The following is a 14,793-nucleotide window of genomic DNA, read 5'->3' as shown; positions in this document are numbered from 1 at the left end:
AAAAAAAAATTCACTTATTAAAAAAAATTTAAAAAATTTCCCATTAATTTTTTTTTAAATAATTTGAAATTTCTTTCAGTTATTTAAAACCAAAATTCACTTTTTAAAAAAAATTTAAAAAATTTTCCATTAATTTTTTTTTAATAATTTGAAATTTCTTTCAGTTATTTAAAACCAAAATTCACTTTTTAAAAAAAATTTTTTAAAATTTTACATTAATTTTTTTTAAATAATTTGAAATTTCTTTTTGTTATTTTCAAAAAAATCCACTTATTAAAAAAAATTTCGAAAAATTTTCCATTAATTATTTTACTCAAATAATTTGAAATTTCTTTTAGTTATTTAAAACCAAAATTTACTTATTAAAAAAAATTTCAAAAAATGTTACATTATTTTTTTTTTCAAATAATTTGAAATTTCTTTTTGTTATTTAAAAAAAAAAATCGCTTTTTAACAAAATTTTCGAAAAATTTTCCATTAATTTTTTTTCAAATAGTTTAAATAAAATTTCTTTCAGTTATTTAAAAAAAACTCACTTAATAAAAAAATTTCAAAAAAATTTCAAAAAATTGTCTATTAATTTTTTTTCAAATAATTTAAAATTTCTTTTAGTTATTTAAAACCAAAATTCACTTATTAAAAAAAAATGTAAATAATGCGCTGATCCATAGATTCTAACTTTAAAGTCTCAAATGATAATGAAAAAGCAATAGACATAAAAATTTAAAAAATTTTCCATTAATTTTTTTTTAATAATTTGAAATTTCTTTCAGTTATTTAAAACCAAAATTCACTTTTTAAAAAAAAATTTTTTAAAATTTTACATTAATTTTTTTTAAATAATTTGAAATTTCTTTTTGTTATTTTTAAAAAAATTCACTTATTAAAAAAAATTTCGAAAAATTTTCCATTAATTATTTTACTCAAATAATTTGAAATTTCTTTTAGTTATTTAAAACCAAAATTTACTTATTAAAAAAAAATTTCAAAAAATGTTACATTATTTTTTTTTTCAAATAATTTGAAATTTCTTTTTGTTATTTAAAAAAAAAAATCGCTTTTTAACAAAATTTTCGAAAATTTTTCCATTAATTTTTTTTCAAATAGTTTAAATAAAATTTCTTTCAGTTATTTAAAAAAAACTCACTTAATAAAAAAATTTCAAAAAAATTTCAAAAAATTTTCTATTAATTTTTTTTCAAATAATTTAAAATTTCTTTTAGTTATTTAAAACCAAAATTCACTTATTAAAAAAAAATGTAAATAATGCGCTGATCCATAGATTCTAACTTTAAAGTCTCAAATGATAATGAAAAAGCAATAGACATAACTAAAATCCCATCATCCTCTCACCTGTATCAAAATGGCGTGCAAATAACATTTGAAGTCAAGGCAAGGAAGCAAGTATTTTTAGAGAGCCTTAGACCCTGGGAGCTGGTGCTCTTTGTTTGTATTTAAAGAGTAAAAGTAGTTTTAGTACGGAACGTAGAAACTTTTTGCATTAATTTATATTAAATATTTATATTATTTTAAAAATTAATTAAAAAGTTATAAAAATTATATAAAAAAATTCCATTATTACCACCTTTTATTAGAGCCAAAATTTTTCCAATGCTTAATAATTTGCGACAGTTTTGCGACTTTGTGTGAGCAACACCACCTTCTCAGTGCTCGTGGGCACTTGAGGGAATAGGAAATACAGGCTTGAGCTAATTAATTGTGTTAACTACCCAAGGTACGACTTAAAACACTTCGCAACTACTCAAAGTATCTACAAGGCTGCGCAAAATTAATCAGACGTCGCACTTCAATCATATTTGACCCTGACAGCTGAACTAGACAGCTGGAGTATACAAACAGACAATCAATGGAGCGACTAAAGGTCAAAATAAAGAATTGCAGCACTCAACATAATTTTGTATTAAAGAACAAAGTTCAATGACAAATGCGCCTACATTGAAATTAACTTTCTTTTTATTTAAGGTTGCGATAAGTGGCTTCTGTTTCATTGCAGAGCAGGCAGCCGAAATGGGCATACCTTACAATATATACTGCCCTAGTTGTAATCAACTGGGGAAAACGGAAACTTTCTTCCACTTTCTCTGTAAATGCCCTGTCCTATGGAAGGCTAGGATGTTAAACCTTCGCAAACCGCTTTTTGAAAACCTCGAAGAGCAGGCCTGCATATACCTAAACAACCTTATAAGGTTTCTCAATCGCACAGACTGGATATAGTCATGAAGAAATTACCGTATAACTTGTTTATAGGGGGGATGTGGCAACAAAATGGTGCGGAAGCACTAATTGCATTCATGGTGAATTATCACTTCAAGCAACCAATCAACCAACAGGAACTAGGCTTGTTGGCCGAACACTCATCCCTGTTATTTAGAGAATAGTCTGCCTTGACCTCTTTTTCTTATCTTTGTTTTTGTTGGACAGCACTAATTGAGGACTTCAAATCATCGGAAGTGCTCAATTACATACACTTGGCAATCTTTTCGGACTCCAAAGTGGGACTCTCTGAGGTCACCGAGTGAACTCCTTTGAAGAGCTAATCGAATTTCTAATATCTAACAAAAGTCTCGTCTTGCTGAATATTCACACCAGCGCAAAGACAAGGAAGATTTTTGTGCAATTACTGCCAGCTATCAAAGCCTACATTTGATTATTTACTGCCAAAATAACTGGATTTGTTGGCTTTAGGTATTTAGTAATATTTTTGAAGTGAAACTTCTTTACGCGCGTCAGAGTATAATTTCAAGGCTGCGACGCACGAGCTGGCGTTAGAAAAAACCGTCACGAAATGCATAAGCATACGGCACACAAGCTATTCTTTTTCTCCGCCTTGTGCGGTGCTTCATAGTCTTCCCACTCTGTAGATACGTATTACAGAGTATACACAGACAATATACACTAATACTATACTATATACTGTAGTTTGTGCATGTGCCAGTACTATACACAAATCTCAGAGCGGTACATATTCTGAAATAGTCTATGAATACGATAAAAGGCAGTCACAATAGCTAGTGTGCTACTATGGGCAAAAAGTAAGGTGAATTTATTTGTCAAACTTCTCGGGATTAAAATTTCGCTCTAGTTATTTTTTTCATGAGTTAGCAGCACTGTTAATAACATCTGGGACAACTTTCATGTGAATGTCATTATCAGTAATATATTTACGCTTGTGTTTACCAAACGATCAAGAGTGCATTTTTCGATTTTTACAATGTCTGATTTGATTGAGCAGAGAAGTGCCATCAAATTTTGTTTGCGGAATGAAATTTCGGCTGCGAAAACGTTTAGCATGTTGCAGAAGGCATTTGGTGATTTGGAGCGCTCCGGACGACCATCGACGTCAACAGATGACCAACACGTCAATAAAGTGAAGGAGTTAGTGCTCAAAAATCGTCGGTTGACTGACGAGGGATCTGTGAAAACCATTTTGAAAGACCATTTGGGCCTACGAAAAGTCAAATCTCGTTTGGTACCGAAAACTCTCAATTTCTTGGAAAAAAGTCGTCGCGTTGATGTGTGTGAAACAAATGCTTTCAGACTATCAGGACAAATGCATCATTACGGGAGATGAGACTTGGATTTATGCTTACGACCCTGAAACAACCGACTAAGCGAATATCGTACTAAAGGCGAGGCCAGACCGAAAAGAGCACGTCAAAGTCGTTCAAAAATAAAGGTCATGATGACAGTTTTTTTCGATTTTCGTGGTGTGGTGCACTATGAATACCTTCCACCTGGCCAAATTGTTAATAAGGAGTATTATTTGAGCGCTATGCTTCGATTACGTGAAGCAATTCGTCTAAAAAGACCATAATTATGGGCCAACAACTCTTGGTTTTTGCATCACGTCTCACACTGCACTCGTTCTTCGTGATGGTGCTGGAAGGTGCTGATGGTTATGCCGGAAATGGGCTATTTGGCATGTTTCGGGGATTGGAAAAATCGTTGGCATAAGTGTATTTCATCAAGAGGGGATTATTTTGAAGAGGATGAAATTGATTTACAAGAACAAATAAAGATTTTTCATTTTACAACCAAATTCACCTTACTTTTTGCCCACAGTAGTATGTCGCACTTTCATGTGTTACTTCCATTGATGGATTGTTTATAATTACACGCAATGATGATTTGAGATTCTACCATGGCCGGCTACCATCAACAACAATAACATCATTGCAAGCAGAATTTCGAAGACGGTCGATGAAATGTTTGGAAACTCTTGAACAACAAATGATTCAATTCATACATCAAAGAAAAGGATTGTCGATATACTCTTTTAATTGTCAAAGTCTACGTGCTCATGCTACTGACGTATTGATTCCAGTTATGGAAAAATGCAATGTGGTAGTTTTTCATGAGACTTGGTTGCGTGAAGACAAGGAAATCACTTTTACCGAATTTTAAATGCATCATCCAGTGTACAAGAAGTAATGTTCGAACCGGAGGAGTTGCTATCGGCCACAACAAATATGATACCGTGAATGTCCTCACACCACACTTACGATTTACCGCTGTACAGTCAACATCAAATGCAGCTATAGCAGAAGATGTCGGTGATATTGGCATTTCTATGTGCCGTGCGATAAATGGACAAAACATAGTAATTGTGGGTGTCTACATAACCCCGAATTCACTTATCAAGACATCATCGCATTTCTACATGGTTTGTTATTAAGATACACTTCTGATGGTGCTAAACTTCTTCCTCAAAGCGACGATCTGAAACCTCTCATATTAACTGGATATTTCAATGTAAATTTTGCATCGGACACTTCCATGAAATTAATAGAATTTTTAGAATATCAACTGAATTTACAAATGAGTAATGAGCGCTATATTTCAACAACAAAATCAGGAACAACGATAGATGCCGTATTTTCTAACTATATCGACACAATCGAGTCAAGAACATATACTCGTATATCCTCTTTCAGTTACCACAAACCGATGGCATCCACTGCTGCTATTGCACCATACAAAATGTACAGGCTATTGAAGCACCGATTGATGTACAAATTTCAGAAATAAATGAATAATAATATTATTCACTTTTATTAATTTATTAAAAATTTTATAAAAAACTTTTCAATTCTCATTAAAATATTTAAATTTAATCCAGAAATTAAGAAGTTTCACTTCAAATATGCGCAGATAGTGCGGCTGGCCTTTTTTTTGTGGTACGAGTATCCGAGTCTCGTCTACCCTTTTACTAACGCAATGAACTATTCAGTGTCTAATGGAGGCAGCCCTTGAAAAAACATCCAAGTTGTCCAAATCAATGTGAATTTATTATATTAAAAAATTTCAAAAAATAGAAGAAAAAAAATATTTCAAAACTTGAATAAATTAAAACAAAATCAATGTAAAGGCTTTTTGTGCGTGAATTTTATTTATTCGTTTTTTTAAGCACAACTAAATAATTTCATAAAACAATAAATTTAATTCGTTATTATATAATTTTTTGATAAACTAATTTTGGCAAGATTATATACAACTTAAAATATTCAAATATTCAACAAGTTTATTAGCATTGGATACACACACATGCACAAATGATATTTAAACAAAAAAAATATTTGATACATTTATTTTATATTGAAATAAAATTAGAGAAGAAAGCAATTTTTTATTACAAATTGCAGTACTAAAAATAAAAAAAAAGATATATATTAATACCTCTGGTTACAAGCAATAAACGTCCAAGTCGAGAACGGTGTTTTCGAGGAAATCATAAAAAGTCCACCTGCCGATATTATTTAGAGGTAAGAACTTCCCCTTAATTGGTAGAAGGTGGTGCAAAATTAATCACCCTATAATTATTGCAAATGGCCGCGTGCGTCCTTAATATTTGCCACTTGTGTAGCAGACAACTGCAGTATGCAAGCAGACAAGCAATGGAGCGCGTAAAGGTCAAAATAAAGATATCCATAACTGGAAATAATTATATTTATTTCGTAAAAAGTTGTTAAAAAAAATGATGATTAATTTTGCGCCACCTTGTAAGGTTGTAACAGCATAAAATACGTTACGGTAATGAATATCCAAATTCGTGGGAATATTCCTCTTGGCGCTTCCTCGACTTAGGCGCTTATTCCTTGTAGCCACAGATTTATTGGCTTTATTCATGAAGTCTTCACACATTTTAAGGTACTTTAGATATTTTTATTTACTTTCAATTTGTGTTGTAGATATAAAAAAAATATATCACTTGACGCGTTTTGAATAATTTTTATTTTTTTATTGTTTTAAATAAAAACTTTTAATTATAATAATATTAGAAAAAATAACTGCAATGCTTGAGCTTGTTTTAGAATATTTCATTTTTGCATTAAAATTCATAATAATTATTATTGCCTGTGGTATCAGTGTACTCGCTTCAAGTTCAATGGAATATAAATAAGAAAAAAATTAAAATTTCACTAAATCAAATAATAACCAAAATTAGTATTGGTTATTAATAAAAAAGTTGCAATTTATTTAACTTAAAATGCTATGAAAATCTATCACTTCACTTTAACTTAATAAGCAAAATTTTAAAAAATAGTCCATCAATTTTTCAAAATTTGTTAATAACATTCAACTTTTGAAAATATTTCGAGGAAATAAAAATAATATTTTAACAAAATGTCTCATCAGTTTAATGAACTTCATAAAAATATTCCAAAAAAAATTTGCATAATTTTATTAGCAATTGCATAATTAGTTTTAACAAATTTAATAAAACGGCTTGAACAAATTTTACATTAAGTTTTCAAAATTTGTCTTGAAAATTTTTGGAAACAAAAATAGTATTTTTAAGAAAAATTGTTATCGAATTTTACGAGTTTAATACAAAAAATTTAAAAAATTCTCCAAAAAAATAAAAATATTATTTTTAACTAAATTAATGAAAACAATTTAAAAAAATGTCCCTAAATTTTCAAAAGATTCTTAATGAAATTCGTAGAAATGAAACTATTACTTTTAGCAAAAATTTCATCGGCTTAACGAATTTAATAAAAAAAAAATGAAAAACAACATTAAAATGAATGACATTTTTAAGAAAAAAAGTATTTTTTTAACAAAGCGTTTCGTTAGATTTAACGACCTGAATATAAAAATTTCAAAATACTTTTCATTAATTTTTTTTTAAATAATTTGATATTTCTTTTAGTTATTTAAAACCAAAATTCACTTATTAAAAAAATTTAAAAAAAAATTTTCCATTAAAGTTTTTTTCAAATAATTTGAAATTTCTCTTAGTTATATAATACAAAAAACATTTCACTTATAAAAAAAAAATTTCGAAAAATGTTCCATTATTTTTTTTCAAATAATTTGAAATTTCTTTGTTTTTTTAAACAAATTTTACTCTAAAAAAATTTTGAATAAATGTTGGAATAATTTTTGAATATTTTCAGTGAAATTTGTAGAATTAAAAATATTATTTTTTACTAAAAGTTTCATCACTTTAACGAACTTAATAATGTTAACTAACTAATTTTTCAAAATTTCTTAATGAAATTTGTAGAAATAAAAAGATTTGAAAATTTTGCAACGAAATTCGTAGAGTAAAATATTAAAAAAAAAAACAAAAAAACTTTCACTTTTGGTTTAAATAAAATAATTCAAAGTGCTTTTAAAAACAATTTCTGTTCCCTTAACGTTTTAAAATTTTTCAATGAAATTTGTGGAAATCAAAGTATTTTTTTATCAAAATTTTGTTTATTTTTTTTAATGCTTCAAATAAATTGAAATTTCTTTTAGTTATTTAAAAAAAGAATTCACTTAATAAAAAAAGTTTCAAATGTTTATTTTTAGCGAAATTTTAACTTTTAATTATTTTTCAGCGAAATTTGAAGAAAAGAAAAGTAACTATTATAGCGAAAAAGTTCCAGTAGACGTATGACGTAAGAAGAAACAAAAAAAAAAAAACAATTTAACAAGAAATCCAACGAAATTTAAATAAATATTAAACATTAAAAATTTAATATTTTCAGCTAAAAGTTTCATGGTTTTTAATAATTAAAAAAGATAAAAATAATTAAATCAAATATTCGTCGAATAATTTCAAATAACATAGAACAACAACAAAATTTATGTACCTATCAATCTAATTTTTTAATACCCAGACTCCTGATCATTTGCACTTAATTGCCAATTGCAATAATATTTTTAACAAAAAGTTTCATGGTGTCTAAAAATTACCGAAAAAATTAATATATTTTACAAAATTTCTACTATTTTACTATTTTCCAAAAATTCGAAAATATATAAAAAATATTTCTATTATCAATTTCAAAAATGTTTTTAACATTCTTTCTTTAGATTTCTATGCTCTAGCAAAATTCCTGCAATTGTTCTTTACCCAACATCTCCACATGCGAACTGTAAATCTAATGGCAAGTGGAACAGCTATCGCAGATGCATTTTTTGCGTGAGCGTACGAGTTAGACGATTTTTTAAATGAAAAAAAAAACCTTTAAAATATACTTCCATAGAATTTCTGTCTCTGCTAACTATTGATTTTCATACATTGGGAATAATAAGTTTTTGTGAATTTTAATGCAAATTTTTTATTTTTTGTTTATTTGTTTCGAAAAACGACGTACTATTTTTTCCCAAATAAAGTTTTTGAAATCTGTAATTAAATAAAAATTTAGTTTAATGATTTTGAAATAAATTTTTAATACTAATCAATTTAAAGTCAACCATTTTTGCCGTATCAAGCACTTTAAATATTTATGTTCTCACACAAATCTCGTTATGAATAAAGCCATTTAAGTAATATAGTAAATGTGAGAAAAAGAAATATAAATTATAATATAATTATAAATATAGATATGCATATTTTTATTTTATAATTTTACTTTAACAATTTTTAGAATTTACGTATCAATATTTTTCTCCTTTCGCGCTTAAAAATTTAATACAGGAATGTTTCATTTTATTGGTATCACTAACCAAATCCTAAAACCCGACTGCTAGTGTTGGTGAACGCTGAAATTATTATTCCATATTTTTTTTATGGAAAACGATTGAGGAAACAATAAAGGGAGAAAAATTAAAAATAAAACTAAGTGGAAAGAAAAAAAAGCTTTGGGCGGCACTTACTTAGTCTAATACACTTGGAAATCGTATAAATTTGATAAAACTTTGAAAACATTTAAAACTAACGCCAAGCAAAATCAAATCTGTACCTTATTTTAAATTTAAAAAATAATTTGAAGGTATGAGTCAAACTAAAGCTGGTCACAGCTGCATCACAGGGATCTCTCCTTGAGAGCTAGAGCCTAGAGCTACAATCATAACGCACTCTCAATCGAGAGAAATATTTATGTAATTCGAAATTAAAATTTGAGGTTATGGCACCCGAAAACGAGACTTTTTAGAAAATTACCAAAGTATTGGAAAATAATATGCTATTGTATTTTGCTTTGGTTTTAACTGTTGGAATTAATAATGGGGCTCTACTTTTACCCCAATAGAGAATTTTTTGAAATAATTAAAAAAAAGGAAAAAGATGAAACAGTTAGGCAAAAAGTGCAAAAAGAGTTTGTAATTGGCTGATTTGTTTTAGTAAAAATAAAAAAAATTTTGTTTGTTTTAATAAAAATAATCGATCAAAAAATTTTAATTCAAACGAATCAAAGAAAATTTAATTGAGTGGAGTGATTTAATCCAAAAAGGTAGGAATATTAGTTATAAAGTGTAGATATAGTTTATCGTTGAACAAGTTTTTTGTATAATTAATAAAAAATAATCAACATATTTTTTCATGATGACCTACTAAAAACAAACAAGTTGAATTGCCTTTCCTTTCACTCCATTGGAGAATTGCTCTCAAATTGAAAAGAGATTAGAATTTACACAATAGAGAAATTAAAAAGTGTTGAAATTTGATTTAGTTCTTTTGGAAACTTTTACAAATAATAAAAAAATTAAAAGAGTATCAAAAAAAAAAAGAAAAGTACTCAATTTTTTTTTTATTTTAATTGGCGCTACTTCCATCGTAGTGGTGGAGCTCTTCACCAAACCACTTCAAATTAAAAAAATGGAATTTACAAAATAGAAAAATTAGATCAAAAGTGTTTAAATGAAATTTGATTGAGTTCTTTTGGTGATTTTATTGTTAATTCAAAAATTATTTTGATATTTTTAATTTTAGACATTTAATTTTTAAGAAATTTAATATAGAATATTTAAATAGAAATCAAATTTTCAAGAAATTAAAAATATCAAAAAAAAAAAATTAATCTTAATTTGATATAAAAAAAATTACCAAAAAATTTAAATCAAATTAGTCAAAAATAAAAGCAATTTTAATAGATTTTAATTCAATTTAATTTTCAAATTTTTTTTATTAAATTTAAATTTTTTTTTTATTATAATATATTTTTTTAATTATAATTTTATTGATAGTTTTAATTTTGAATTATTTAAAATTGAACTTCTTTTATATTTTTATTTTTTATTTTTAGTTAATTTCATTTTTACTTCCAGAATTGCTTTCAATTTAAACCAAAATAAAATTACATAACAGAGAGTTTAGGTCGAAAGTGTTAAAATGAAATTTGATTTAGTTCTTTAGGTGATTTATAAAAATGATAAAAGAATTTAAAATATAAAAAATTAACAAAAAATATCAAAAAATTATGTTAAAAATATTAATTTTAATTTAATTTTTAAGAATTTTAAAATATAAAAAAACGTTATTTAAAAAATTTTTAAATTTAGATTTAAAATTAAAAAACAACTTAATTTAAAAAATTTTATTTTTAAGTTAATTAAAAAAGAATTAAAATTAAAAAGGTGCAATCAAATTAATCAGAAATGAAATCATAAATTTTAATTTAATTTTTTATAATGTTTTTAATTTTTTTTTTTTTAATTATAAGTTTTTTTAAATTAATAACAATTATAATACATTTGTTAAAATATTTTTTTTTCTATTTTAATTTATACATATGCATATATATATTTTTTGATATTTTAAATTTTTCAACATTTTCAATTCTTTTTTTTTTAATCTTAATTGGCTTTCCTTCCACCTCAGTGGACAATTACTCTCAAATTAAAACAAAATGCTGTTACATAATGAGAATTTAAGTCAAAAGTGTTGAAACGAAATTTGATTGATTTCTTTTGGTAATTTACAATATAAAAATTATAAAAAGATTAAAAGTATTAAGAAGTTATAATTAAAAGAATACGAAATATAAAAAAATTAAATTTAAAAATTAAATCAAATTAAAATCTATTAAAATTGATTTTATTTTTGACTAATTTGATTTATTTTTTTTAATTTTTGTACTTTTTTATATTAAATTAGAACTAAATTAAAGTAAGTTACATTTTTTTGAAATTTTTTGTTTCTTAAAAAATAATTAAAAATAAATAAAAAAATTTAAATTTATATAATTTTTCAAATCTTAGATTTTTTAAATTCAAAATATCAAAAAAAAAAATATAAAAAATATTTATAAAAGAAATATTATGAAAACAGTTAAATATTATGAAAAAAAAATTTATAATAAAAAATATTTCAATGAAAAAAAAAGTTGTTATTTAATCCAATTAAAAATATAAAAACACGTATTTATAGTGGCGAAAATCTTTTGAAACTTATTCAGCCAATCGCGAGTTCCACGTGATTATAACTTTCCCGTACATTACAGCTCTACACAAACAATTTGGAAATTTTCGCTCTGTACTCAGCCATATCGTCTGTTGATTATGTTGTAATTTATGTAAATAATTTCTTCACATCCAGCGCACAACGCTGAGGCTGATTAATAATTCAGCGTTCACCAATTTTCACACATCCTCAATAAAAATTTGATATTTTTTTGTCTCACATACCTTCATGGCGCTTTGCCTGCAAGCTTACTAAAGTTACTTTAAAAATCCTAGTCTTTTTTACACAATTTGATATATGTATAATATTTTTTTAAATGCAGCGTTACTGACTTAATCTTAAAGTTTTTGTTTTTACATTTGACTAAGTCTTGCTTATGTACGTTCCTTTAGTTTAAATTCTAATATTTTTGATATTTTATTTTAAATTTATAATTTTTATTTTCGCAATTACAACTTGACTTCACTTGCACTTCCTAACGTAACAATAAACTATTGTAGTTTTATATGTGTTATGACCATGCCCACATACATACATGTTGTATATTCCTAGTTTATTTTATTGCATACATACATTATAAATATTTTCCATAATTTCATATGTTTTCTTCATAGATATTTTACATTAAATTTTATTTCCTACTTATGCTTTACTTTAGACTTAATGCTACTGTACAACAGTCGTTATCTTTGCAGTTTATATGTATATGTATGTATGTTTATAGGCGTACATCTATAACGCGTGTGTGTATGTCAGTGTGTTGGTAGTTACCATACGTCGTGTAGAAGCGCAGTATTGGAATTTATAATGGATGCAAACTCTCTCAACTCGAACGAAGGAAGTTTAACGATTGTGTGTGTGTGTGTGTGTGTGTATGTAAATGTGTTGCTGTGCACTTTTACAACATTCTTTTACCTGAAAATGCTGGGCAACGGCTTAAAACAGGCTACATATATTTCATGCTTATAATAAATACACATTTACATGCACACATACACACATATCACACTTCACTGCCCACCCACCTTAAATGGTGAGCTGCGAGCACAACAGCTTGCTTTTTGTGTGCAGGTGTGCGTGTGTGGGTGTCTGTGTTCGTGTGCCAGGATGCAACCGTACATTAAAGCCATGGATAATTGTGGCCATATTGTACTTGAGTTGTTATACGCCGCTGTTGCTGTTGTTCTTTTGCTTGTTGCCGCTGATGCTCCAGGCGTTCTCTGTCCAATCGTTGCACTACCCTTGCTTGTTGCAGTTGTTCTTGCTGTTGCTGTTGCAGTTGCTGTTGCTTTTGTTCGTCACTTCCGTAACTCATTCGTTGTAGCGCTTTATGTTGTAAATATCCTGTTTGTTGTTGTTGTTGCTGCTGCTGTTATGTATGTCCTGTGCGTAATTTATGCTATTTTCGTCGCTTGTGCGTCGGTAGTAAAACCGTGCCATCGGCATAAAAGTAACCTCACAATTTCGACGCATCGTAATTCTCGAGCTTCCATTGTTGGCGCAGTTGATTCGAATCACACTCTTCCATGAGCACTTTGTCTTTCTTCTCCGAAATGGCCAGACACTTATCTGACGGACCGTGTCGAATTTGCCGCTTCTGCTGGTTGTATTTCCAGAACTGCAATAAGAGAAGTGAGTGATAATACAAGTGACAATAAAAAAAAAAAACAAAAACCATATGGTTAATTTATACGAGTATTTATCTGTATGATTAAGAAAAAAAAAAAGAAAAATAATTTACCAAATTACGCCAGATGCTGGAAAAACAGTCAAAAAGAAAAAAATGAATGCATCCATTATTGAAGAAAAAATGTAACCCTTTGGGAACGGAGCCGCTCGACGGGCGAGCGCCGCTGAGGACAAGAGGTATTGCAGTGCGCAGAAAATAAAATAAGTATGATACGTTGAACGTTATAAAAACTAAGGCTTTATTTAACACAAGAAAAATTTTTCATAAAATGAAAAAAAAAATAATTATAAACAAACTGCAATCACTGCTAATGTTGAAATGCCTGAGCGGATTTTTTATTGCACGGATTTACCTTCCACTTGACGAAGTAATGTCGTCATCTTACATCTTATCGGATTCAAAGCAATATTCGTCAGAACTGTCAGTATCTAACGCATCATCTCTAGATCGCTTAGCTTTCGTGCGTAGGATAAAATATATAAAAAGCTTGCTGGTTCCTCTGGCAGTGACACTTAAAGACTGAATCGAAGAACTGAAGTTCGATCCGATTCTAACGTCCCCTCACGTCATAAGTTTATATTATAAGGAAGATAAGACTTCATCGCTAATGACCCCTAATGTCTTTGAATGAAAACGTGACTCTTTTACTATACCTATGCGTATCTTATCGCTCAGAACGGCAGACGTCGTGAGTCTTGCAGCTAGGGACTAAATTGGGCGGCTATATGCCGACACGCTTCCGGAACGGTAAAACGGCTTGGACGGTCATATGCCGACACTCGTTCCCAAAGGGTTAAGTTTGTAAAGTCGCAAAGGAAATGTAAGACTGCCTGCTTTTTTCTACAGTGTGTGGACATGGCAGGACATATTAATTAATAGAGAAAGTGTAGCCACCACTCCCGCCAGGTAATGCCAAATGAAAAAGGGCATTCACGCAACAATTCTAGAAAACAAACCAAATGGCTTTCGGAGGCAGCCTAAAAGCGTTTGTGTTATAACATCAAATTGGAGGAGTAACTCGCCTAGACACCTACCAAAGCTTTTATGAGCCAAACCTGTGCATGTAATACTTACACGCTTACTTTATTATTACTTATATTTATTTGTGATAGAATTGTTGCTAAGAAGTTAGATTTGGGTCAAGGTAGGTAGGTATAGGGGTTGTCGGTCGACACATCTACGCCTGCTGTAGACCCATTGTGATACCACTAGGGCTGTCCCCTCTCCTCACTCTCCATTGTGCTCATTGAATCAACATTTGGCTTTAATATATCTAACAAGGCTTTTTATTTTTATATTGGCAACTTCTGTCAAGTGATTCAGGGAACTTTTTCCTACAATATTGAACCTTCTTCTATCCAGAGCCATGCACCTGCATAGAAAGTGTTCTATAGTCTTATCTTCTTCAATGTCGTTACAGCTGTTGCAATAGTCGTTATAGGGTGCTCCCAGTCTACTGGCATAC

At 28.2% G+C, this 14,793-nt stretch overlaps 1 protein-coding gene across 2 annotated transcripts in view; it reads right to left on the bottom strand.

Moving 5' to 3' along the window:
- Positions 1-13,092: 13,092 nt before the first annotated feature.
- The window catches only part of LOC129246129 (putative polypeptide N-acetylgalactosaminyltransferase 9), a 210,733-nt gene continuing 209,032 nt past the window's right edge, over positions 13,093-14,793 (bottom strand). For both annotated transcript variants that reach the window (XM_054884690.1, XM_054884691.1), the window contains exon 12: positions 13,093-13,256. In XM_054884690.1, the coding sequence (XP_054740665.1) occupies positions 13,095-13,256 (162 nt within the window). In that variant the 3' untranslated portion in view covers positions 13,093-13,094. The remainder of the gene's footprint in view (positions 13,257-14,793) is intronic.

This window comes from Anastrepha obliqua, chromosome 4 (assembly GCF_027943255.1).
Source record: "Anastrepha obliqua isolate idAnaObli1 chromosome 4, idAnaObli1_1.0, whole genome shotgun sequence".
NCBI lineage: Eukaryota > Metazoa > Arthropoda > Insecta > Diptera > Tephritidae > Anastrepha > Anastrepha obliqua.
The sequence above is the reverse complement of the archived record's forward strand: the minus strand, read 5'-3'. Positions and strand labels throughout refer to the sequence as shown.